This window comes from Corapipo altera, unplaced genomic scaffold, assembly GCF_003945725.1.
Source record: "Corapipo altera isolate COAL_440 unplaced genomic scaffold, ASM394572v1 61411, whole genome shotgun sequence".
NCBI lineage: Eukaryota > Metazoa > Chordata > Aves > Passeriformes > Pipridae > Corapipo > Corapipo altera.
In genome coordinates, this window is record NW_020884875.1 from 19,657,785 (window position 1) to 19,685,060 (window position 27,276).

At 39.6% G+C, this 27,276-nt stretch overlaps 1 protein-coding gene across 3 annotated transcripts in view; it reads right to left on the reverse strand.

Annotated features, from left to right (window-relative positions):
• The window catches only part of FREM1 (FRAS1 related extracellular matrix 1), a 67,352-nt gene that overhangs the window by 31,249 nt on the left and 8,827 nt on the right, over positions 1 to 27,276 (reverse strand). For all 3 annotated transcript variants that reach the window (XR_003526328.1, XM_027635288.1, XM_027635287.1), the window contains exons 3-21: positions 23,455 to 23,549; positions 22,602 to 22,903; positions 21,898 to 22,094; positions 20,913 to 21,236; positions 19,418 to 19,526; positions 17,420 to 17,551; positions 15,454 to 15,798; positions 14,868 to 15,010; positions 14,085 to 14,281; positions 12,820 to 12,910; positions 11,639 to 11,806; positions 10,911 to 11,122; positions 9,992 to 10,085; positions 9,299 to 9,551; positions 7,407 to 7,604; positions 5,957 to 6,142; positions 4,796 to 4,992; positions 3,778 to 4,006; positions 2,076 to 2,220 (exon numbers count right to left, since the gene is read on the reverse strand). Coding sequence is in view for 2 of the 3 variants with exons in the window: in XM_027635288.1 (XP_027491089.1) it covers positions 2,076 to 2,220; positions 3,778 to 4,006; positions 4,796 to 4,992; positions 5,957 to 6,142; positions 7,407 to 7,604; positions 9,299 to 9,551; positions 9,992 to 10,085; positions 10,911 to 11,122; positions 11,639 to 11,806; positions 12,820 to 12,910; positions 14,085 to 14,281; positions 14,868 to 15,010; positions 15,454 to 15,798; positions 17,420 to 17,551; positions 19,418 to 19,526; positions 20,913 to 21,236; positions 21,898 to 22,094; positions 22,602 to 22,903; positions 23,455 to 23,549 (3,617 nt within the window). In the remaining variant the exon portion in view is untranslated. The remainder of the gene's footprint in view (positions 1 to 2,075; positions 2,221 to 3,777; positions 4,007 to 4,795; positions 4,993 to 5,956; positions 6,143 to 7,406; positions 7,605 to 9,298; positions 9,552 to 9,991; positions 10,086 to 10,910; positions 11,123 to 11,638; positions 11,807 to 12,819; positions 12,911 to 14,084; positions 14,282 to 14,867; positions 15,011 to 15,453; positions 15,799 to 17,419; positions 17,552 to 19,417; positions 19,527 to 20,912; positions 21,237 to 21,897; positions 22,095 to 22,601; positions 22,904 to 23,454; positions 23,550 to 27,276) is intronic.

Here is a 27,276-nt window from a genome sequence, read left to right on the forward strand (position 1 = left end):
CCCCTTCTGTTTACTGTCATACAATTTGTAAGAAGAGGACAATGTAAACAAATAGGCTGCTTTATACAGTACTGCTACTACAGACCACAGCAATATTGGCTCTAATGTTCACTAGGGAAAAGACTGTCTTTCAAATAACTAGTATTTCACTGTTCACCTTTACTTATAAGAGACACAATAAAGGTCTAACTGGCTTCTTCTGTGTGCTCCTTCTAGCACCCACATCTTATCTCCATAAGAAGTTCTCAAGGGAATGTGTGAAAGCTTTACATTCCCCAAGGGCACACCCTGCTTTAGGATGCAAGCCAAGAGGTGACAAATTGAGCGCATCGGCAATCACTGTGAATAAGAGGCACTGTTTGCCAGCCAAAAACATCCCATCCCAAGTTCTTCAGTCTGTAACTAATGGAGATGAGAACTGAAAATCCCTGAGGTGGAAAGGGCTCCCAGATCAAAAAGTGAGAAAAAGTTTGCAGGTATTGTCAAATGGTCACCTAGAAAACACTGCAGTAGCTTAAGGAAGTTTGCACCCTACAGTAAAGATGTGGTGACTGAATGTGGCAGCTAAACCACTTCAGCGCCAAACTGAATGTTTCCTTAAAGCACTTACTGCTTAACTACTGGCAGCATACCTCATCTTAGTGGAAGAGTAACAGGCAAGAGGCAGTAACTTCATAAAGAAATAGCTATTTTGTGAGTAGATGGCTCACTCTGTGCTACTGTTCACCATAGAAATGGCAAATGGTGAGACCTAACATTGCCAGACAAGGCAGCAACAGTTTCTGAATCTAGCTGGGCAAAGCTAAAAACACTCGACTTCTTGCACTTCATCATCTTCTTTCAGAGAGAAAGGGTGGAAAATGACATCAGTCTATAGCACGTGAGGAACAAATAGACAATTATCAGTAATTATCAGTACACGATATATGAATACATAAACTGTACGCTTTATTCTAACAAAAAAGTGGATGTTCTCTTGTTAGCATTATGTGGTCACTGATAATCTTTCAACTAAAAAACTAACATTTGTTATTGCAGGAAGCTCTACGTGGTAAACAAAACATAAAAAATTCTTTTCAATGGGAAATAAAAGTCTGATCTGAAAATAGGCCAAATATTCTGAGAGATCAAAAATTTCCACTTTAGTGGCAGCCTGCTTAACAGGTTGCAAGTTGTTTCTGAAATGCAAACATCAGAGGTTCAGACCTATACCCCTGACACCTTTGGGCTCTAAGCTTCCCATCTGCCTGTCTGGGGCTGGAAAACAGTCACAAGGATGGAGGCCCTGATGCTCTGTGACAAGTTATCAGTTAAAAAAATGGGGATCCCAAGAGATGAGCTCCTTTTTAAAATGTCCAGGAGGTTTGGCTCTCTTGAAGCCAGATGCCTATCTACAAATGATCTGCCAGGCAATTTCTGATCATGTCTAATTCATTTATGACCCTTAGTTTTGAAGCATAAGGGAAGTTAGTGTGTATCTTTCCACAAGTTGAATTATGGTTGAGCTTTAGAATATATAGAAGAAGAGAATCATTCATCTGAAAGCCTTTCCCATGCATCAGCTTTGTGGATTCTCTCATGCCAAAATCCAGAGTTGCTTTCAGAGAGGTGTTTTAGACAGGTGTTTGTCTCAGGGAAAGGGAATACAGTACCACGGTGGTCAAAGTTCAGCAGAGGTGCATGAAGATCAGAGGTGTCTGGCAAACGTTTTGAAGCAACTTGTGAAAGATGCAACAAGCATGTTCCCCCACACACACTCCTTTTTTTTTTTTTTTTAACTCCATTTAATATTGATCAACATTAAAGCATGTTATTCTTTCTTTTTTTTTTTTTTAAACAGGCTGATAAGGACCTAGATTGGCATCAGTCTGTGACTAGTTATGGCTTCTTCTCTCAATCAGTCACCAAGGACATGGTTTAATGGTGAACATGGTAGGGTACTAGTTAACAGTTGGACTTGGTGATCTTAAAGGTCTATTCTGACCTTAAGGATTCTATGATTTGCTGTTTTGATCACTTTTCCATCATTTTATCTGAACACATTCCTCTGTCAGAGACAGGAACATGTGACTTACTTGCTCAGCAGTGGTTTCTCATCATTAACCGGAATGACCTTTACTGAAATGGTTCTGAGGACTTTATGTTTTCCATCTGATAGCTGGATTTTAAAGCTGTCAGTGAGGTTTTCAGAGTTGTCATGCATGTACATCAGCTTCATTCCTGTATGGGTTGGGAAGGGGGAGAAAAAGAAGAGAGAAAGTGAGGGAGAGACACAGAGAGAGAGAGAGAGAGAGAGAGAGAAACAGAAAGAAAAACTAAATCTGACTCCTGCAAAATATATCACATCATTTCACTCTGCTTCCATCACTCTTATTTTATCTCCCTCCCCTATGCCCTGGTCAATGTAAACTTGCTTTCAGCTACCTGAAGTTTGGTAAGCCACTGCTGTTAATTAATCTAACAACATACTCTTGAGTCAAAGTCACCAGTCTGACCTAAGTAAGAAGTGACTCTTTCCAAAAGAGGTCTCAGTCAATCTGAAAAAGGCACATTCTTCTCCTCTCCACATTCCAAATAACTTTGACTATAGAGAGAGTGAGTCAATACTTTTCTGTGCTCTAAATAATCCTAAGGAAGCTTTAAGGAAGCATTGGGAAGGACAGCTGGCCTTGTGTCTATGACCATGTACAGTCAGAAGTTCTGAGCTGGAGGTGGCTTGTTCACCATTGTGGACAGCAAAAGGGAGAGAACAGCCAAGGAAGAGAGTCAAAATCAGGACTTGGGAAGGCTGAGGAATTTGGGGTGGACACTTGATATTCCTCAATGTTCATATTAGACAGGCAGAGAGACAAAAAAATCTTTCCTCATTTTTTTGAGGGCTGAACTGAAATTTGAGTGGCAGTAGTGAGTTCATGTCTTTCTTTAGATTAATAGATTCCACATTTCACTAAATAGCAACAATCTATTTAGTGAAGAATCTATTATATTCTTGGCAGTGTTAAGTAGACTTTTTGATTACATGTACTAGAAAGGGATTTGCGGCTTCAAAGCAGATTGACTGATCATGCTAAGCTATAGAGCCCCAGTTCACACCTTTATTGTTAGACATATGGAGGTATATCACAGCCTTTCAATATCTAAAGGAGGCTTATAGGAAAGATAAAGAGAGATTTTTTTACCAATGCCTGTAGTGACACAAGGTGCATGAGTTTTAAACTGAAAGGAGGTAGGATTAGGTTGGACATAAGAAAAAAAGGATTCAAAATAAGGGTGGTGAGACACTGGAACAGTTTGTCTAGTTTAGTTGTAGAGGCCATGTCCCTGGAAGTGTTCAAGGTCATGTTGAACAGGGCTTTGGGCAACTTGGTCTAGTGGAAGATGGCAGGGTATGTGGACCAGGTGCTCCTTAAAGGTCCCTTCCAACCCAAACTGTTCAATGATTCTACGATTCTGTGATCACTTAGAGAAATACTTAACCCCATGATCAGTTAATGTGTCTCTGTTTGCTGTCTCTGTTTTAGGTGCTGTCAAACATTTAGAAATCTGCTTGATGATATGTTACTATTCTTTCTGACACATAGGTCTCTCAGGATGATTTTATTGATAGATCCTAGAAACAATAGACAACAACAGCATTAAATATGTCAACTTCCATTACCAAACACTGTCTTGAAAATATATAAGGCAAGTGCATAAATAAGTGATGAAAGTTTCTTAGTGTGCCACTTGCCTCATTAAAGGAATGAAAGACCAATATCAGAAGAATGCTGCACCTACCATTCTTCAGTAGCTCCATGGAAAAGTCATGAACAAGCAACCCATGGCTGTGGTGATTGTGGTTAATTAACTGTTTATAGTGTAGAATATCATTGCCATGGATTCCATTAATAAGGAATCCGTACCAGGGCCTCTGCACAACCCTAAATACCAAATGGTCTTGAGGTACATCCAAGTCAACCGCATTGATAACCGAGAGATCCAGCTCTTTCATCTGCCCTTCTTGAACCTGAACGTGAAAGAAAAAATATCCAATCCTTTTACATAAAAGGAAATAATAGAATTTCATCATGGTTTCCTAAGTAGGGGCAAGTGTATCTCTTTGTTTCCTCCACCCCTTTCCCAGTAGCTTTTTGACCTGGCTACTGATTTCAACCAGTTTAAGAGACATAGAGAAGTAAATGGCTACAATGATGAAAAGAGAATTTGAGATAAGGAGTTCATATCTGCCCCAATTAAATGAAAAGATGTTAGATAAGTCAGTGTCAAATCAAGTGCTCAGAAATGCACAAAGGAGAAAGCCTTTAAATACATAAATACATCTAAAAATACATATGCATGTAAATTTGTACATATACATGCACTTTTTACTTTACAGTAAGATTAGCTAACACTACCCTAGCATGGTGCTCACAGAGTTATTTATATGAAAAACAGTCTTCAGAGAGGAGAAAAGCTATACTAGGAACAAAAAAATACGCTGTGGAAAAACTGTAAAAGCTCTTGAAGCATAAAGATATTTCTGTTTTCTAGATTACGTATTTGTTTAAAGATTTGAACCTTTTCTTTTACCTAACTGCAGATTTTCAGAAAGAGCTATGAACTGCTTCTATCCCACTGAAGCTCTGTCTAACAGGCTTACATAGGATTTAACTGGGCTGTTTCCTGAACTAGGCTGACTACACAAAGAAGGGGAAAGTTGCAGAGGAACAGGAGTCAGAACAATGATCTTATTGATATTAAAGAGTCTTTTCTGTTTTCAATAACTCTATGACAGGCATTTTGCTTATTTCCTTACACTAATGTTCCTGGCTATGAATTCAGGGACTTCATCATTGGTTGGAGTGATCAGCACAAAAAATGGAGTCTCTGCTGAGCGATGCAACCCATCAGTGACATAAAGTACAAACTTGTCCTCTGTTGGCTCCATTTGCATATGCCTGGCTTGTACATAGTTTATATTCATGGCTTTCAGGTGCTTCAGCTGAAAGGAAGCTAGAGATTTTAAAAAGAAAAAGAGTTAGCACAATCTTTTCCTACCCTCTAGTCATATATATCATTAAAAAACTTTGAAACTGTCCTTTTTCAAAGAATAAATAGCTTGGATAAGTTCTCACTCGTTTTTTGGCTCTAAGAGTTAGTTACACTGCAGGACACATGCCCCTCCCCAAAACAAAAATACATCATTCTGCTTCTGGTGGGACTGTACATATTCATACTTCTCAGTTTCATCTGAAAAACTGAGCCCACATAAAAACAATTCAAAATAACAAGTAGGAAAAGGTCTAAGGTCCATGATTCTTTGGCAGTGCTAGGTTAATGGTTGGACCTGATGGTCTTTTCCAAACTAAATGATTCTATGACTGTATGATTCTCATTACACTGTTTTTTGACCAACAGATGAGAAAAATGGGGATAAAAGGCTCAGTGATTACAGGTTTCCAGCTCAAGAAACTGGTAAAAGCTGGTAGCATTACAAAGCATGACACAATCCATTCTCCTGATGGTGAAACGATGTTTGAAAGCGGACAAGGGAAGAGACCCAAGTCAACCACTGTCTCCATCGCCTTTGTAACTTTGCCTTGGAAACCCATGTGAGACCTGGTTTACTACACTTAGATGACAAATGTATTGGTGAGGGGACATGTGGGAGATTTTCATGGGGGAGTGAAGTGAGAGGTAGGAAGAGCAGATTAATGTCCTGTATTGCCACTTCTAATAGACTGCAGCTGGAATGCATAAAACAAGGCTTGGCTTGTTTATTTCAAGAGCCAATTTTTCACATTTGCAGGGCTGCAGTCTCCCTTTGAACTCCACCCACACAGTCCCACTGCTCTTCATTTGCCAGCACCTGCTTCTCTAAATAAGCTCATATTAATGCCCACACCTGCAGCTGCACCACCAGAGCCCACAGCACAATCCTCCATCTGCTTGATTACCACAAATTGTTAAGACTTACCTATACTTATTCCAGTGTTGCTCTTCTCAAAGCCAGGAGAAGGCAGTATATTTTCAATGTAACCAAACTGGGGAGGAGAAACCAACACAAACTCTAAGTCATCTGCAGTGGTGTCAGGGTCAGTGGCAAACAAGTGGTTGGTTGTAAGGGCTGCGGAGGAGCCCTCCTCCACTGCAAAACTTGCACCTGCACACAAACAATATGATACTCATTATTGCTTATTTACCTCATTTCACTGTTGTTTTTGTTAACAAGAGTGGAAATAATAACTAAGGGGGGAAATACAACAAATGCTTAGTTACTGGAGGGTTTTGGTTTAGAATCTTTTTCTCTGCTTTCACTGGCAACTCTGCTCTTGCTATCACAGAAGTAGAGAAGAAGGGGATCATGAAATTATTTTACTGGTAAGTTATTAGGTATGGTTTATATACTGCTCAAAATCAGCAGTTATCTCTGTTTGTCAGAGCATTAATTTTATGAGACCTGTTAAGAATTGCTCATAATGAACAATTTTTCATGCATCACTGCTTAATTTCCCTGCTGGGACAATGCTTCATTTCCAGAACACTACTTGGGTGAGAGCCCGCAAGTTACAAAACTACTCATAGATATGCTTAAATATTCTCTGAGATACGTAATATATACCTTACAAATATATGCTCTTGAATATATACCTTACAATATATGCTTACAAGCAAATGACATTGAAAAACACAAACATTTGGCAAACATACCTTTAATATGTATACTAGAGACCTCATAAAAAGCCCAGGAAATCAATGGAGATTTCACACAATGGGCTGTTGTTGGACTAAATGTACATTATCAACTCTATTTCCATTTTAACTGGGTTTTTTTCTATTCTGAAGAGACCTAGTGAAAATGTAGCTTCACGTCTATTAATATACAGCCATCCTTGTCTTTATTCACTAAAAGAATTAAATATTGGTAATATAGGTAATAACGATTCTCTCCCTTCATATAAGGCCCAAATTTCTGTTATATACTTTACATGCAAAGGTAGATAGATATTTATGTTTATGCTTTTGCACTGTAAAAGCCTGACAGTTGCTGGACCCTGAACTCATTTCATGGACAAAATATTGCTCACTTTTACCTAGGCATAGCTTATATATGCAGCAGTGGGCATGTAGAGATGGAGGGGAGCAGATCCGAGCACTCCCATCTGTAACTACATGACTTAATACAGCTGAAGAGCAATGAGCAGTTACTCATACTCACACTGGCAGTTGGACTGGGTGGTTGCACTGCACTAGCAAAAGGAAAAAAAAAAAGATGGAAAAAATTCTGATCCAAAACTTTTATATGTTGATCTCAACTGACTCTCTCTAATGCTGAAAAGCAAAGAACAAAAAACTACCCTGAGTCTTTAACCATTACAGTACTGCATAGCCTACTTTATAATGCCATAGTGAGAGGAAGCTTTCACCAGTTGCAATAGATGGAGGCTGGTTGTCCACTGGAAGTACAGTGATGTTAAGGTCATACACAGGAAATGGATCATGACGTGAAACTGGAGGAGGAAGAGGTCCATCATAACAGCAGTCTTTCACATCTAGGCCAGCTTCACCATCAGAGACAATGAAGGTTAAGATCTCAATGGAAGGAGTCAGGCCAACCTCCCCACCTGAAAAAAAATATTGAGGTTTAGAAGAAATGTTTTACTGAAAGTTCGTGAAGAATAATCTTTATCCTGAAAGGACAGTCTTCAGTATTCAAAGTCAGAAGAAAAAAGAAAGCAAGAGCAAAATTACAGGAATTCTTGATTCTGCCTGGTGGGGGTGCTGTTTGTTTAGGGATTTGGTTTGTTGTTTGTAATTAATTTTAACCAGCTCACTTCTATTCTGAAGTAAGACAGTGTAGAAAAGAGAATAAGTATTATTATTATTACAAATAGTTATAAATTTATTATTGCCATGTTATGATATTTCATTGCTGTAAAATGGCTAATAGTTCTCATGATTATGTTCTTTGTGCTCTAAGGCACATGGAAAACGTATATTGCGCAGAAAAAGAGCCTTTTCTGCATTCCTTCTTGAAGAATGTAGGAAAATCTTTCTTTTATACATGCTCTCTCTATGACAAATGCTAATACCCATACTCTTCCGGAAGAAAACTTTTTTGTATACCAAGTAGTGCATGTATTCCTATGTGCCTCTAATCCCTGCAAAATGGACTACAACAAGGGCTGTGCTTTGTTACTGAACTGTGTATTATGTCTGTGTGTAATGACATTCAAAATGTGGGCTGATACACAACTGGGAACTGCCCCCCCTTGCAAGAAGCATCTGTGACTCAGAGTTTTCCGGCTCTCAGCACTTCTGGCAGCCTGTGTCTTGCATTGCTGCAAAATATTACTAACAAGCTGCCTACAAAGGAAAGGCAGTGACTCCCACACTCTCTTGTGATATCTACTGGCAGTACATTTAATGTGTAGAAATTTGGGAATGAAAAACACAAGCACTACATACACCCTTGAAGGTAAAACTTCATTGCCCCTGCAAAATACTGTCATTGAAATACAGTTCCTGGTATCTTTAGGACACAGGAGAAAAATTTGTTGTGGATGGCCATAATCAAGACTTCCTTCTCAAATACCAGCTGTTCATTTTAGAGAGTGCCAAGCTTGAAAATATCACATCTATCTTTCATGCTAACACAAAATTACAGAATAATTCAACAGAAAATGAGCACCTTTGGAAAAAAAATAAAGCTGTTAATCAGAGATGTAGAAAATGCTAATGAAAATACAAAATTAATAGAAAGGAAGTTAGCTTGATTTCTGTGTATTAACAATAAAAGTATTAACAATAAAACTGCAATATAACACCTTTTTAGCATTGTGTTTCTCATGAAGATCAGAACTTCATTTATCTTATGATGCAGAAAGACTATGAATTGTCCAAAAGTAGATATCCTTCTAGATTGGAGAGGCAAGTAAGAAGTACCAAAAGGGTTTTTTACTGTCATGAAACACATCAAAACACTCTAGTTTATACCTAACTTAATAATATTTTTTTTTAAAAAAGCCCAAGACATTTTGTTAGCAACAGTGAAAGAGATGCTCCAGGATTATGGTGCTTTCGTGTACTTGTTCTAATATAATTTTCAGTTGAAATGTGAATTTTGAGAACATATTAAAACACTTGGTAGTTGTCTATCATCAGCTCTCTTCTGAAGTCAGTTTATTTTTTTCCTAGCCACAACATGTGGTTCTTCAGCAGTTCCGGCTGAACTTGTGCAAAGGAACGGATTTGGGTTAAGATTTTTTTGCTAAAGCCTCTCTGACCACCTTCCACTGTAGTTCTGTCCTTAACTCACTAGTGTGCTTGTACGTGACTAAACCAGCGATGACATCAGCTTGGGAGAAATGATCCACAGCAATACCAGCTTTCCTCACTACCCCGTGGTAGGGCTGGCGAGGCAGCATAAACATCAGTTTCATGTCATCACTGTCTGCGTCTGTAGCAGAAATGTACTCTGAGGAGATGACCACTTCTTCACCCTCCAGGCAGTGGAGCACAGGAACAAGGCCTGTTCGCATAACAGGTAGCTCATCATTCACAGGCAGCACCTAATCAGAAGAACAATTTAAGAATTTTTTATTTTTCACTTCAGTGAAGCCAGTTGTTTCAACATACTGCTTTGCCACCCAAACAGTATGGTATCAGTATCAGAGTACACTGAGCTTTCTCTATAAACACAAAGAAACCAGCTGAATTAAAAATAAAAAGACAAAAGTAAACCAAACTAGATAATTATAGTTTAAGTATAAAGTGAGTAATTGCAGATAGAATAACCCAAGCTAGAGTAAGAACAGATGCCTTTTAGCTAGTGCAAGTCAAAGTTCCTCTCAAATTTGCCACATGAATCTGAAAGCTAGAGTTGAAATAGAAGCTTAACACATCCATTATCTTTCAGTTTCCAAGGGAAAGCAAAGACTTTCAGAAGTCAAGATTTAAACCCTTTGCCTCTACACAGGCAATTGCTTTCAGAAACATGCAATGCACTGACCTTGACCTGCAGGATGAACTCAACAAAGTGGATGCCATCTGTGGCTGCAAAGAGAACATCATCAGTGAGAGTCTCAGAACCATCATGACGATATCTGTGAAAAAAAATTAAAGAGCTACACAGATTTCTCACAGAAAAAAAGAGAAGCTATGCTTTCTGATCATACCCTACAATGCGTATCCCTAACAGTATAAAAAACTGCTACCTGTGTCCCTAATACTGCTGATTCTGGATCAGAGTATTTCCAGAGGGCTTTTGAGGTCTCTTACAATAGGAAAAGCCCCAAGGTAAACCATACATCAGTTGGGAAAAAGGTTTCCCTGTGGCTTTGTCATCTATGTCTTTGTCATCTATGTCCTGGCTGCTTGTGAGGTGTTTACCAAACATTTATGTTCTCACTGTGGTAAGTGCCCACTTTGACTAACAAATGGAAATAGAGTCAGAGAACTCTAACTCTGCATGCACGCAGAAAATCATGTCTTGCTCTTACCACAAATAGAAAAGCAAAATTTTAAACTACAGGTTAATCAGTGTTAACCCAAGTTTTTTTTGTAAACTAAGCAAGTTTAATAAACATACAACTTTCTTAAAAGAAAAAAGCTTGCAACTATTGCCTTCTTCACAGGAACTGCATGGCTGAATATAGAATTTGCCTCCTTATCTGCATAGGCCAGTGCTTTATAGAGAAACCTCTCTACATCAGGCATGGGTGCTAACTCCCATTTCCTGGCCACAAAACAGCTCGTTTGCATGGTGACATTGCAGTCTCAGGGAATCGTGGCCTGGAGCAGCTCTGCCAGAGCTGTGCTGTGGTGAACATTGCTAGCTGTAGACTCTGCACCTTGCACCACTTCAGTGCAGGCTTTTGCTCATCCGACTGAGACTCAGCCACACAAAAGACAGCCACCACTCTTCTAACCTGACTGCGAGGGTACGCAGGTCCTCACAGGAAAGCCTGTTGTTGCCTTCATTCATGGGAATGCCATCCAGCTCCACCACCCCATGCTGAGGCTGCCTCTGCAGGAGCAGGAGGAGATGCTCCTGTTTTGTGTCCGCATCAGAGATGAGAATGTGTCCCTCTGTAACAGGGGCCAGGCCACCCTCTTCCACTCTCAAATGGCTTGTCAAAACCTGCAGGGAGGAGAAATGCTGAGCTCTCCTTTCTACTGCACCTCCAAACATACATTGAACAGGGCAATTCACATTTGCTCTGATATAAGGATGTGTGCCACTTTAAAAACCAAAATGCCAAATACTCTTTTCTACTGTGTTAGAAAAACATAGGAGGTTACCCTTAGTGGGCCATGATACGAGTATCCCAATTCTCATCCCGTTCATGGAGGCTCCTGGCCTCCATAGGCAATAAGCAGTTTTGCTAAGCAGGATGTGACATTTGTGTTTTTGACCAGATACACAGATGCCAAAGGTAGTCCACAGTTTATTTAGCACAAAATATCACACTGCACACTCATCAGACTTCACCTCCCACTTCCATCCCAATGCAAGCCATGTGCAAGACACTGAAAACCTGATCCCATGGAAGATTTATTTTTTATCTCAGTCAAATTAGGATATCTCTCTACATTTCTGTTTCAACATGAAGCAATTCCCAAGTCCTTCACCCAGTCCCTTTCACCACCACCCTACCTCTGGAGCTTGATCGTCCACGGGAAGAATTGTAATATTGAAGCAGATCCCATACAAAGTACCTCCATGCTGATTGCTGATGGAAAAAATAAACTGGACTTGCTGAGGTTCAGGACCGATGTCCTGCAGTGGTGGCATGTAGGCAACTTTCATATAGTTCACAGCATGCTGCAAAGAGAAGAGGAGTGCATGTAAGGGTAGATAATGGGAATATCCATAATTCATGACATTAAGAACCTTTCTAATCCCCTGATTGGATGTTACTCCAACTGTCAAAATTAAGTCCTGAAATTTTGCACTATTTTGCTACCAGCAATACCTTGATTAAATGCATCTTTAGCTACAAATTAGGTGACTACATGTTCAAATACTTGACCTATAGCGAAAGATATAGACACGGTTTATAAGTGATAGCAGAGGTGATAACCTTACCCTCTTGATGAAGCCCTTTAAAAGCACTGGTCCCGGGACCTTTTCTAACTGTGACTTTAAAATAAACAATTCATAAAAGCTAACATCTCCCCCAGCAGCTGAATTTGCCCTCACCAGTGTGAATAGCAACTGCATGTCCTGTGTCCCTCAGTGAGGGCAGGCTAGTGAAAGAGGCTACAATAGTTATCAAAATCTTGCATCCAGACACCCATATTAGGCACACAGTTAAGGGTTTGTAAGGTCAGAGCTCTCGATATGGTACTGCAGTGATCACCATTATGCAACTGTAGCCACACAGCAGGATATAAAACAGGGCACTTTAGTAATACTTGTTTGTCAAACTACAAAAGCATGAAAACTGAACAACAAAATCCTGAAAAGCACCTCTTCCAGCCGGCTATACTGTGCCACATCTATTGGTGGAGACACTGAGAAGCAGCAGGAAATTGTTCAAGGTCTCATTTCCAAATTTTGTGGGTTTTTTCCCTCCTCTTAAATCAGACGAAGCCAAATTCAGCCTTAAGCAACTGCAACCCTATTGGTTTTAGGAGAGTTGTGTTTACATATTGAAAGACTGAAGCATGATAGAAATTTGTTTTGAAAGCTGGTATTGAAATAACAAAGTTTTGAGCTTCTTAAGCAATAGTGCTTATTTTCCACCTCTTGTTTTCCTGTCAAAAAAAAGCTGAACACTTGTAACTTTTTTACGTTGTTTAGAACTGCTTATGATACCAGATAACATAACAAACCTGAGTAAATGACTGCAGTGCAAGAGCAGCAGGATCCTTGACCAATCTGGGGAGAGTGTCCACCATTACCAGCTTCCCAGCATCTGAGTAGCTACACAAAAATATGTATGTCACATACTGGCCAGCAATACCAAAGAACAGAAAAAAACAGTCACTTAGCTCAATCTTGAATTTCAAATTACTTTCCCACTCCTGCATTGAAAGGAAAACCATTTTTCTTTCTTCTATCCTTGTTATTCATTTAAACATTATCACAGAAAACTGAGCACAGGAAGTATTTTTCAGGATGGTTATGAAAAATCATCTCATACTTTATGAGCAAGCTCTGGGATTGCTACAAGTGTGTCTCTACACATCCCAGATACCATTTACACCACCTGAAAGTCTAGTCCATCATATTCTTGTTGCTTGCACACCTTCATTTATCTTTAAGTAGAAAAATAAATAATTTTTGGTTTTCTTACATCTTATAAACTCTGAAATGAACTAGATTCCAGTAACGTGGCTTTCCAACAGGAGTGTCCAGCAAACTGGATTACTATATGGCTATTTGACTGACTAGGGGAAGAGCCTAAATGTCCTTCTCCTCCAGCTATGTACTGATCCTCTGTTGCTTGAGGTCAAAATTGAAAGCGTTGATCTTCAGCTTAAACCATGCAATGTCTGGATTTAAAACTTTTCATTTAGCAAATTGTTGCCAATGCTGCAATGAAATTGCAGCATCAGTGACATAAACTGCTACTACACCTATTCATCCCATACCCCTAATTGCCCCCAGAACCTGTTCTACCTGCATTCTGCTCCACAGCTTCCTAGTCCAGGACCAGGAGTCCTTCACAATGCCATGGTAATAACACACATTCTTGAAAAAGCTGTAGCATCTCATCTTAGTCTGGGGCAGGCACAGGTCAGCCTCATTCTAACAGTTAGAAGTGGTGCTGTGACTTGTGCTTGAGGCTGTACAGGATCCCACAACAGTGTAAAAGGAATATCCAACAAAGAAAATATTTCAGATGCTTTCCTGCTTCTTATTTCTTGCTAAACTATGCATTGGGTTTTTTTATTACACTATGTATTACTCTGTTGTTTTAAGCTCTAGCTTACCCTTAATCATCAACAAGAGAGTTGCAACCAGCTATTGTCGCCTGCCCTTTCAGCAAAAAATTAGGAACCTGAGGCACTAGCATGTTACTGCCACTGAGGCTGCTCCTCTTACATGGGTCATTGCCCTGGCCCACCTGAAAGTTATATCAGGTTGCACCTACCTATGGGTGCAAGAGAAAAATGGGGAAGTGGTTATGGTGTATGTGAGCTCCCTGTCTTGCTCTTCCACATCTATGAAGTGGAGATGTTTCTTAGTTAGGTAAGCAATCTCAGTCTCCTTAACAACCAGGTGACGGGTCACATCTGGGGCTTCTCTGGGTAGCTGATCATCCACAGGAATAACATGCACCATCAACACCTGAAATTGGGAAGACAGTAAAATCACTAGCCATTCCTCTCAATAAGAGAATGTCCAAGTAGCTGTTTACAAACATGTACACAGAAGTAAGTGGATCACTGGAATATGAGATATAGGATGCGGCCATCATACCATATCACGAACACATGAGTAATGAAGTATACAAGAGTTTAATGCAAAGCTTATGAATCTTAGTGGTTTCCCTCTAAATTAAATGCAAAGTTGAATTCAGTATGTTTGACTCTTGGGTGAAATAAATAGTTATTCTCATTTGACTTCAAGAGGTGTGTTTAATTTGTTTCTACTGTCTCCAAATACAATTTGCTTTCAACATTTCACTCTGCAGTGTAGGAAAAAGTCTTTGCAATGGACTTGTCTCTCTGTCGCCAGGCAAAGAATTACCCCAAGGAAAGCAAGAACAAGAAATAGCTCTGGAGAACAGTGTTTGCGGTGATGACCGTGGTGATGGCAAATTGAAAATATCTATACCAGTTCAATTTGAAAGCCTGTCAGAACATGTAAGATCATCAGATCATCATTTGAAGGAAAAATGCAGCAGACTGCCAAAGATGCTTCAGTTTCATACCTGTGGCTCTGAGAGATTGGGAGGATCATGGCTGTCACACAGCACAAACTCAAGGGAATCTTCGAATACTTCTCCTCCCAAATGATGATAATAAATTATTCCATTAAATAGATCCCTCTGAAGAAAACTGTTGACAGAATACCCTGTAGAATTGAAGAATATATCTTCTATTGAACAGTGCATGATTTTAGTAGTACATTAAAATTATCCATTAGCTGTGCAAGTGACTGGTGAAGCATAATGTCCTCTTTTTAAACATAACTAGGGCGAGTCCCTTGAAATGTTCTCTCATTATCTTCCACATTCTTTGAAGATCATCAGCTTCTTTTCTATGTCACTTAGAGATGACTCAACAAATGAAGCAACACAGCCAACAGGCCTAAAGCCTTGTTCAGAAGTCAGAAGAGAATTTGCAGGAGTAGCAGCTTCTGCAGTCTAGCACAGGAATTTCTGAGTTCAGTTGCATGGAGGGAGAGCTTTCTCCTCGTTTAGCATTATTATCGTCATCTGTCTGATTGTAACTTTTAATGTAAATAAAAAAGGAGGGGACAAAGAAAAGCATGCTGTTATGGATGTGTTTCATTACCTATCATGTTTGGTCCTGGTTTCTTCATGATTTCTCCAGCCTGTGATGGCTTGGTAATATTGAATAGTATGTAATCATCACTGGAATCCATGTCAGAAGCATGAAGCATGGAGCCCTGAATCAGGATGCTCTGTCCCTCATGAACTTCAATAACCATATTGCTGATCAGAAATGGAGGGCTGTCATCTTTAGGGAGGATATTGATTGGAAGTTTGTGGCGAATACTGTGGGGGCCATCAAAAATTCTAAATACCACAAAGTCCTTAGTAGAATCGCTGTCATCATGATGGTAGTGGACAACTCCAGCCTGAATGTCAGAGACTGTGAACAGGAATCCTTTCCCTCCTGTCAAAACAGTGGAAGAAAATGCATCAAAAATGTGTGGTTCAGCCCAGAAGAGAATCCTTCTACCAATATGAATATTATTAGGGGAGAGAAAAACCACTGCATTTCCAACTAGAAAAATCAAATGTAACTTCACCTGTCAGAAGCAAGTTTGTAGAAATTGGACTAGTTAATAAAAATGCAGAAAAAGTCCTCCAAATGCACTAAAGATAACTTGGATGGAGACATCAAGGATTTTTAACTGTGACTGTTCCCACTCTAATTTCAACCTCTACTTTCTTATCAGAACATTTTATGCGTATTTTAAGCATCAAACAGAATATGCTTTATAATTAAATTCAGCATTTCATTGCAAGTAAAAAATTTGTAGATTTTTTGGTATATTGAGGCTTTTTACTGTCTATAATAAAACAATTTTATACCTCTGCTTCTCTAGATGTTTTATGCATACAGACAAGTATTCAGGCAAGTTAAAGGTTTCAAGAACTGCAATCTGGTGCTGAAAGGTATGATCTCACCAGGACTTCCAAGAGAAAAACCCAAGCTTTCCTTTAAGATTTGAACATCATTTGGTGCTTGCCAGACAAATAAAAAAAGAAGACAATTGCCAAAAATTGTGTTGATGGTTTCCTCTGCACGTACCTATGCAGACATATAAAAGAGAACAAGGAGAAGAGATATCCAGCCCTGACTGATGCACGGGAGTCTGAGAAACGACTGAGCATGCAAGTATGGGACTGCCACCAGGAGATTGGCCCTGCAGGCACAGCTGGTCTACTGCTCTACTGCCTGCAGCCACCCTTCAGCCCCTGGCTGGCTGCACAGTCCCTCTGTGACACCACCTCTGGGGCTGAGCCTGCTCAGCACTGCTGACACCACACAGTTTGTGTCTGTAGTTTTACAGGAGGATGATCTTTCAGACAATTAACTCCTTGGCATTAGTTTCCTGAGATAAAATGTACTTCTGAGTAGTTTCTATTTCCACTAAATTCCAAATATCAACTTCCCCTTTTCTTTAAATACTTGACTTATGTCTCTAGATTATGCATTTTACATGAATGTGTCTAACTATCAAAAAAACCCAGCACTGACAGTGGCAGGATGTTCCCACCTTGTGAAGAGCAGAGTGCCTTTTGTTACATAACCATTCTCCCAAGCACTGTGCCATCTCATGGGCTGCAGAGCAAAACTAGCAGTATTGATAAGGCAGAAGGCTAATGAATTAGAAGTCTAATTTAATTGTCATTTTTGGAAATAAACCTTAAAGCTGCCAGTAAGTAACAACCATACCCAAATGTTGTCTGTATTCTCCAATAAATCAAAATCACCTGGCATTCTTTAGCATTTTGCAAGCAAAAATCTTAGAAATGAAAATGCAGTGACTGCATTTCACCCATCATGCTTCTCAATGAAAGCATAGCTGATTTCTTTAAAATTTCAGCTTTGGAATGTAAATATATATTAGGAAAGTGAAGGTTTAAATGCCAAATGTTTTAATGTTCCTTTTTTAATCCCCATGCCCAGCATGGTTGTAGCAGGGGAAGGCGGTCAGCAGAGGGAGTAGAGCTATTGCATTATCATAGAGGATAAGTTCCCAGTCTTTGGAGTTGAAATGACATACCTCTCACTGAGAGCCGCCCATGCTGTAAGCCATCGACAGTGACCAAGTGAACATTTTGGATGTCGTCATTGTCTACAATTTGGAAGTGTTGCCATGTGATGGGTCGTGACTGGCCCTCTAGGAGGTTGAGGCCTGCAAAGAGCAGAGCATTACATCACCAAAGCACCTGTGACATTCAAGGTTGTCAGCATCTAGCCCTTCTACAGGCATTTACAAACAGGGAAAAAAACCAGAATGTTTAATTCCATGTACACACCTACCTGCGACAGGCATTCCGTGTTCGGGTTGGAAATCAGGAAAAATTTCTTCATTGAAAGAGTGGTTAAACATCAGAACAGGTTCTCCAGGGAAGTGGTGGAATCACTATCCCCGGAAGTGTTCAAAAAACAACTAGACATGGCACATGGCTATATGATTTAGTGGGCTTGGTGATTTTTGGATGAAGGCTGGACTTGATAATCTTGGAGGTCTTTTCCAGCCTTGATGATTCCATGATGCTATGATTTTAAGGCTAGCTAAAAGCCTGATAACAGCTTCTGACATACTTGCCTTAGTTAACTGTCTTTAAGGCACCTTTTTCAGATGAATAGTCTATTCTGGTGCTGCACAATACACATAATGTGGGTGGCTTGGTGTGCAAACTGCACATTGTGCCCTGAATGGGGGGAAATGGGTGGAGCCCCAGGCAAAGGAGCCATGAATGGGTACAGACCTTTTGTCTAACAAAGGGCACAGGGAGTGGCTGGTCACATAGAAGCACTGAAGGATTCCCCTGAGAAGAAATATCACCACTGGGACAAGTACACAGACTGTGAGGGTATAAAAGCCCAGAGATTCCTTTGTTCAGGGACCCTCCGTACAGACACTCAGCTTGAGCTGGTTTTGTGTTGTTGCACCAAGTTGAATGACATAAAGGAACCAGATATCTGGGACTCTGCTATGGAAAACCCGGGTTCGAGCCAGTAACTAGTCTGATAATGTGAATGTGGTGTGTGTAGGGAGTCAAGAGGGGCACCCATCGGCTCACTGGAGCTGCCTGCTGTGAAGGGGCTTTGGTCACAGCAGTGAAAGTCTTGGGTGGTGCAAATGTGGTCCACAGAGGAGGCCATCTGAACGATCAGACAGGAAAGTTTCCTCAACATCTGGTTCCAATTATCTGATAAACTAGCAAGTCACATTTCTGGACATTTGCACAGACAGGAGTGTTGCACTTGAAATCTCACAATGTCTGAAACTGGGCACTCAGCTTCTTTCGTGAGTCTGCATTTAAAAATATATATTGATCTTCATGACGGAGAACAACATTCCTGCGTTCTATTCTGACAGTCATTTCAGGTGGGTTTCTCTGGAAGACATGAGGTGCCTTCCTCTCAGCTCCTTCCCTTTCTATGGTGAGGAATCTGCACTTTCTCCAACATTAACTTCAAGACTCATTTGATGATACACTTTTGTCTTTTGATGATTAAATATCAATGTACATTTCACTCTCTAACAGGACACCCTCTCCCCTTCACAGTGCAGGCATCATAAATCTGTTTGAATTAGGCTTAACCCTGTAAGGTTTCCAGGCTTTAAATGGCTGGTGGTATATTATGCCCTCTTTTCCCAGTTGTTCATTTTTGCACACTTCCACTTTAAACACCAACAAGCCTTGGTCTTTTCCACATGCTACTCTACTATTTCTATTTCATCGTACATTTGTCCTTACTATTTAAGCATTTTTATGTACAGTTCGTTCTTAAAGAAAATGCTGTATAAAGAAATCCTGATTTTCCCATTTTTCTTTATTCTATATTCCAGTTAAAATCTTAGATCTTTTTCAAGTTGTTATAACATGTTCCCTCCAAAATGGATAAAGGGAAAAAACAGATTTATGCCCCTTCAGTTTAATGATCCTTAAACTCCAGGTGTAAATCTGAATTTTAGAGATTTGTCAAATGTCTGTGAAAAAATGTTATAAATTCTGTAGCAAAATAAACTGAACAAGAGAGATCTCACCTGTATTCCATGAAACCCGAGGGGCATTTGTATCTGTTGTTCTGATAGAAAGATGGACAGTGACTGGTAAACTCCTTTCAAAGTAGAAGTCATGAATCTCAAACTCCACCTGTTGTGAAAACAGATGAAGTGTTTATTGAAAAATAAAGGCCCTGAAAACCAAATGTGCCTCAAAACACATATAGTGCATTCTATTCTGAGAGATCTTACAGGCTTCTGATAATATGTTGATAAACAAAACTTGATTTAACTTCTAAAAAAAGCCATTGAAATTCTGCACTAGAAGACTATCTCTCTTCTGTGCTCTTCACAGTGAATTCCGAGGAATTTAGTTTGCAGCGTGTGGAAATGAATGGGAAAGATAAGCATTTTCATTGTTGTTTGCGGTACAATTAACTCAGCAATTAATATAACACTTTTTTTTTTATTAGCAATAATGAAAGTGGGTGGGGGCATTTCCTGCTCTTGTAAGACATATAGCACCAAAAGCAAATATGAAAGAAAATATATGGAGTGGCATAGAAAAAATATAATTACAAAAAAAAAAACAGTCCTAAGTTGTCAAACTCTGGGACTGTCAAATATTTGAACCTGCACTCAAACTATGCTCAAAACAGGACAGAGACAAGGCACTTAAGGAGCAGATGGTTCAGAAGGATGTCTGATCCTCACACCAAGGAAACAGAAAGATAGGAGGTTCCTATGACAGCCAAGGTGAAAAAAGTCCTCAGCTTACCTTACTCTGACTTTTCTTTCTTCAGTTTCATTACTTTAGTACCAACCATTTTGTTTAGATCAGGTAATTCCTTAACTATCTTACCAGACAGTTATTTTATAACTTACTCCACAAGCTGCAGACAGCAGCTTGATCTCATCATTTGCATCATGTTCTCTGTGTTAATGACATGCTTTTATCGCTCCCAGAAGGAACTGGGACTCCCAGGAACTGCTGGGAGTCCCTTTTTGTTATCTGTATGCCACCATTGCCACAGCAGGTAGGCTGTAAGACCAAATGGCACTCCTGACCTTTAGCTGGTCCATCTTTCATGACTTTAAATATGTCACCTCTACAGAAGTCACAGGGATGAGTACTGTCATGTAGGGATAAAAGCTGTGTGGAAAAGGCACCACTGATTTTTCCAAAGGCTCTTGAGTGGATCTACAAGTACTGTTATTTCACTATTCCCGTTATAAAAAAGTAAAATAAAATAAAATAAACATCCTGTTTAGATATTCTCAGTCAGAGTGGCTAAAAATATTTCAGTGCAAAGAAATTCTTAAGTAGTCAGTAATAAATATCTAATTTTTTTAGATAGTTAAAGTGATGAGTCATAGGGGAAAATGGTAAAAGATTTTACCTCTGCTCCTGCACTGTATATAGTTACAGAAACTTTTTTTTTCTGAAAAATATCCATTACATACAAATGCATTTATTTACAGCTCACTGAATCTTTCAGAGATTAAAACAGCAAATGTTCATACATTCCACTGTTACCTCATAATTCCTCCTCTCTGTGTGGCTGTTATTTGGAGGCTGATAAGCAATGAGCATGTCACTGAGATCTCTCCAGGTGAAGGAGCCAACAGGTTTTGTGTGGTCAGACAGGTGAGTGATGAAGCCCTGAGGAGGTGGCTTGGTAATGTTGAATACAAGCAGGGACTTTGGAGTTTCATTGTCTTCAGCATCAATGGTTGTGGTTGAAATGGGGGTTAAAATAAATTGGTCTACTTCGAGGATGAACTTTGCCATTGGGGCAGCTTTGGGTATTTGGTTGGGAACAGCACCTTTAATGTGAACAGGGAGCCACGCATACTCAGTCTATAACAGGAAAAAATGAGACAACTGAAAAGGCAAAGTCTAGCAAACAAAGTAAATTCATTTTCTGCTAGCTTCACGGAGTGAATTGGTGTACACATTAATGCAATAATTATTTTGAAAAAAAAGAATTGAAACCTTTTAATTGCAAAATACCTAAAGTAAGTATTGAGATGTCATAAATATGACTTCCAGGTTCACTAGTCTTACTTGTGTCCTTAATTTGGGGCTGAAACAACTTACTTAATTTGATGGGAGTTTAATGAATAACTTTATCTGACAGAAGCATACACAAGCCATTAATTATTATTAACTGAATATGTTCACACAACTCTTAGCTTGTTAATTACTGTATATTTCAAAGTCATTGAAGATCATGCTGTATAAAAAATGTGGAATTATGCCAGAATTAATTTATCTTTCAGGATAAACTACTTATGTCTGACAGTAATCAACCAGAGATGTTTCTCTGTAGACATAATGGCCAAAGCATAGAGGCATGGACATAATGCCTTTCATTTTCTCAGCTGGCAGCATTCTAGGAGCTGAACAAAGTTTAAGGCTCCCTATCTCTCTTCAAATGTGAGAAGGACCAATGAATTTTTTTTTTTTTTTTTTTAAATGGGAAGACAATCAGACATTGTAATCTTGCATAAAAATCTACCTTGTGCAGAGTTTTGCTTCTGCTGTCTGTGAGATCCAGCCTCACAGGAATATAATCAGTGTCAGGTGAGGGAGGGTCAAGGTGTCGATACCGAATCCCCATCCTCAGAAATTCTTCACAGCTTATTTTTTTGTTGTGAATGGCTCCTAGTCCCAGCATGCAGCTCCCGTTTCTGCACTGCTGGCCCAGGCTGTGCTCTGTAAGCCAACAGAAGCAATAATGAAACAGTTACTGGAGCGAAAAATGACAAGGGGAACCTGTCTATACAACTAAACTAACTCTGATAGAAAGTCAGTGGGATGAGAATTAGGGCTCCTTTCCTGACTTAACTTTTCCTACAGGATTTTGTTTTCAACTGACATCTTCCAGCCTCATCATCCTTTGGTCTCTTGGTTAGTTGATGCCTCAAACAACTCCTTATACTGTTTCTATTGAGTCTTGGGTCTCGCAAGGTGGTCACATTGGTCCATGTGTCTAGGAGCCAGAAAAAGACTCCAATCAGGGAATTATTGACCCAGATCTGTGATCTGCATTGCATCCCACAAAAATTTCACATCCCTTTCATGTCCATGATAGCTCAAGCTGTTCATTAAACTTCACATGACCCACTCTTACCCAGCATGTCTGAAACAACCCACTACTGCAGACTTAATCTGCTGGGTCTCTTTGAACATGCTAATGCAAACAACTGAAGCACATCGTACTAGTGCCAGGGAATAAGCTCTGTGGCTGATCTCCATGAATCTGCTCTTGCTGCACTTTCCCGGTGGTGAGCTGGCCATGTGCAGGCAGGTGGGTTTCTGAAGAGATTATGGAAATGGTGCAATCCAGATTTATCTTCCTGTCATAATCAAAAGTGAGAATGTTCTTGTCAATCACCCTGGACAGACCATAGTACTCGGGGACCTCCAGGGCATGGGAGCGCATTTTTATGATGTTACAGTCTGGCTCAAGTAACTGCACGTGAAGGGTGAATGTTTCTACAAATGTTTCCACTTCTGTAAACCTGCAAGTGACAGAAGAAAATTAGTTATGCTCCATCCCATCTTCTTTTGTTTTGTGAACTGGGCACTGTCCTTATCTTCTAAACTGAATTACTTGAACCCCTTTCTCTCTTTTGCCCTCAAATCCCAGACTGCCATGGTCCAGACCCTGCTACATGACTCCCCATTCTTGTAAGCAGGGTGACTATGGGAAGGAAGAGGTTACTCTCTGTGTATATACAAGTGTCTGTCCCTATCAGCAGAACAGCAGAGAATATACAGAAATCTGAAAGCACTGTTGTCACTCTCAATAGCATAATGAAAAATCACTGAGTTTCTGTCATAAGCAAGCAATACATAATGCACATTACACAAGTGTATCTGCAATACATGGTGAGAAATGTTTCTGTAAACAGATGGTCACTTGTTGACTAATGATGCAGCTACGGAAGCGAAGTAGTTACAACATGTACAGCAGAACATGCTTCTGCTGTGAAAAAATGGACTGTTTGCTCTTCCTGAGGTCATCTGGGCTCCTGGTAACAGTGAAGTGTGATATCCCACCGCTGCTTACCTGTACAGCCTAAGCATGACCATGTCTTCATCTAAAATTGGACAGCCATTGTGGGTGTATTTGACTTCATTAGGAAGGAAGTGACAGTCAAAAACCTATGAAGGAGAAAGAATAGACTAGTACAACACTGTCAAGGATATTAACTTCACAGCATCTGTTCCACTTCTCTCTGAATGTCAGTAATGCATCAGACTAAGGGAATTTTAATATATATTTCATTTCTATGAATAGGTATTCACCTGTTCTGTAATCTTCCAGTGAGAGTCAGAGCAACCACTTTAAGTGGGGCTGCTAGCACTCCACAATTAGAAGGGGAATGGCCACAGGTGATTGTTTCAGGCTGTCAAGTCCCTCCCCTGTGCAACAAATAGTTTGAGCTCATACTTCTTGACCACTGCAGCCTGTGGAGTTAAGGATGCAGGTGGTATCCAGTGGTACATACAACTGCAGTGGTGCTGAAAAATCAGCAGATCCTGCATTGTAATGTGAGATTTATTAGCTTCTAAAGTTGCTTATAGAGGTAGCTTGATTATATAGTAAATCTTAATTTATGGTCACTACCACTGGACTACAAAAGCATGACCCAGAGAAACTTCTCTGTTAGAAATTTTGCCAACTGAGATCTGTTCCATGTTTTTGTGATACTGACTTTGTACCAGTAGCTCTTTACTAGATCAGATGTCATCTCTGTGCCATACCAACCCCATCCCAAAGTCACTGCAATCCCACAGCACAAAAGCAAGCAGATTTCTGCATTGTCTCCAACAGATAAATCAAAATAGACTAATTCTTGTGACATTTCTGATACAGGCAAAATCTGTGAGGCTGTCTGGCCACAGTTTAACCATCTAAGCCAGACACTTGTTTCAGGAAGATTGATTTATTTAATGGTTGGTCGACTTGTGAAAGCAAGGCAATTTGGAAAAGTGCCTGACACAAAAAAAAAAGATTGCTTTGCAGAGTTCCGACACACCTATTCTTTACAAAACGGATTTGGATTCTGGGGCATACAATGTTCATGTCCTCACATACTGCAAATTTCAAGTCTGGCAAATTACAATTCCCATCCTGTGGTGTTTCTTTATAGAAACATCAGATGAAAGCTCCTAGTATTGATAAGACTATGTCTGTGTTATCTCTTTGATAACAGAGAAACCCTACACAGTCCGTGGAGGATGGAGGATACTCATGTTTCATATCTACAGAGAGACAAGGCATATTCTTGTCAGCAGGAAGCTAAAAGCTAATCACGGCATTTCTTGTCTCACTGTGAATCTAAATGTAGCTTTGGTTGCATTTTTATGGGCAATATTCACAAATAGTTACATGGACTTCCATGGAGTAAAGCAAAATCTGTTCACTAATATTCACTAATATTCACTAATAGACCTAATGAGGCCATAACAAATAAGTATTAATATACATATATGGCTGAATGACATGCTACTTTTTTTTTTTTTAATGAGGTCATTTCTTACTGACAGTTATTTCTTAAAATATGACAAAAGAATCATGAAAATGAAGTGCCTTGCTTGAATTACCTTAATTTCCCCAAACACTTTGGAGGATGGTGGAATGGCTGGGGGATTTTAGTGAGATTCTAAAATGCTGATTGGAAGTGGAGCTCATGGAGAAAATCTTTGAATGCTCTTATTTTCAGTGTAAAAATAAAGTCATACTCTAATTCCTAAATTAGTTGTCATAGTGGAAAACTGATTGGAATTTATCAGCTTTTATTATTACTGGAAGGGTCCACTTCTACTGAAATTATTCTCAGATGCTCAAGCTATGTGATAATTGTTCTATATCCCTAGCAATTTTTAAATGTATTGCCTGCTTTTAATTTTCATCAAGGCATGTACTATACAAAGCCTTTTTTTTTTTTTAAGTAATGGGTTTGATTTTCAGACACATACACATGTATTAACCTCTTGAAATAATCCGTAATACACAGTGTTACTGAAAGTATGATTGGTTTCATTTGTTAAGACTGCTTAGAAAGGAAGAACAAAAACAGTTTGTGAAAAACAAAATTACTCTCATATGATGAACATTCTGACTATGTTGTGACTGTTCTGTTGTATATTATTTTCAAATGCCACAGAAAGATGTGCTTTGCTGTTTTCCAAACAAAAACAACAAATATGTATTTTTCTTCCTTAATGTCTTTTCTTTCTTGCTACAAACTAACATAAAGGAACATGACAGTTAAGCAATTAATTAAATAGTCTTAAGTGACATTCTACAAAAATGGAAAATAAAATTAAGAAGTAGTTATGTGGTGTGTTACCTTCAGGGAAAAAAAGAAAGTGTATTATACACAAAACCCACTCATATTACAGCTTTAGAAGCTTAATGTTGTATCCTGAAGATGAGACCGATGAGCCCTCAAAGTCAGTAGGGTTTTGGTGACAGAAGGATGTTGTGGAGGACTGCGTCAAAGGCTTTACAGAAGTCCAGATAAATGACATCTGTAGCCCTTCCCTTGTCCACTGCTGCAGTCACTCCATCACAGAAGGTCACTGGGTTGGTCAGGCAGGACTTGCCCTTGGTGAAGCCATGCTGGCTGTCCCAAATCACCTCCCTGTCCTCCATGTCTCTTACCATAGCTCTTCCAGGAGGATGTGTTCCATGATCTTCGCAGGCACAGAGGGGAGGCTGATGGCTGACAGGTCAGTAGACCGCAAGGAGGATCTACACTTTTTAAAGATGTAAAATGTTTCCGTTCTTCCAGTCTGGAAACTGGGACTTGCCCTGACTGCTATAACTTTTCAAATATCATGGAGAGAGACTACATCAGGTCCCATCATATCAAAGAATTAATTTCTCTATTTTTAAGACATCACTAGTTCCACATCTTAATTTATGACAAGGGGATGGAAAATGAAGGACCTTTCCATAAAGATCTGCTACCACTGACTGACAGTCAGTTTATATGTGTATTAAGACACAATCTGCTTTGCAAAAAGAAACATCTGTTTTATGTTTCCTGATATGTTTTCCTTTTATATGAACAGGCAACTCTAATTGGCTATAAATTTGCTGGGTAAGACGAAGGAGATCTAAATCTTTTCCTAATTACTGTTTAGTTTTGGTTTTTTCCACTTCAACTGCCTTTCAATTACAATTGATAATTAAATTGTCATACATTCCTAGAACATTACTCACTGTACTGACAGTAAACCAGATCATAACAGAGACATTTTCTAGCTGCAGAATCTCCTGTAGAAAGAGCATGAGTGGCACCAGGAAATCCAGACTCCAGTACCTTTGTTTGGGACCAGTGAAAGCTCAGGCAGCAGAAGCAACCACAGCTCTCTGCAGCCTGGTACCATAGGGCCACCTGCCCAGCAGAGCCCTTCCCTCTAGATGAGTTATACCTGCAGCCTCCAAAAGCCACGCTCGACTGCCTGGGCACACATCAGAGCCATGAAAGGACAGGTACTCAACAGAGGTGGAGCTGAGAGTGGGGAACTCAAGGACCACAGGTATTTTGGAAAACAAGGTATGGGGAATACACATCTCCTGGGACTTCTTGAGAAGTACCTCTAACTATGTGCTTGAAACATGTTGGGTTACACAGGACAAAGAGGTTGTTTCAAAATACCTGAGTCCTACTGCACATAGAAGCTGAGGTGGAAACTGAAAGCAAAGTCACTTCCTCAGTCACATTGCTTACAGAAGAGGTTTGCCAGAGGTTTGACATGTGTCTTTCTTTTTCTCCTCTTTTTCTTCCTCTTTTTTAGATTGGATATTAGGAAAAATTTCTTCACTGAAGGGGTGGTCAGGTATTGGAACAGGCTGCCCAGGGAAGTGATGGAA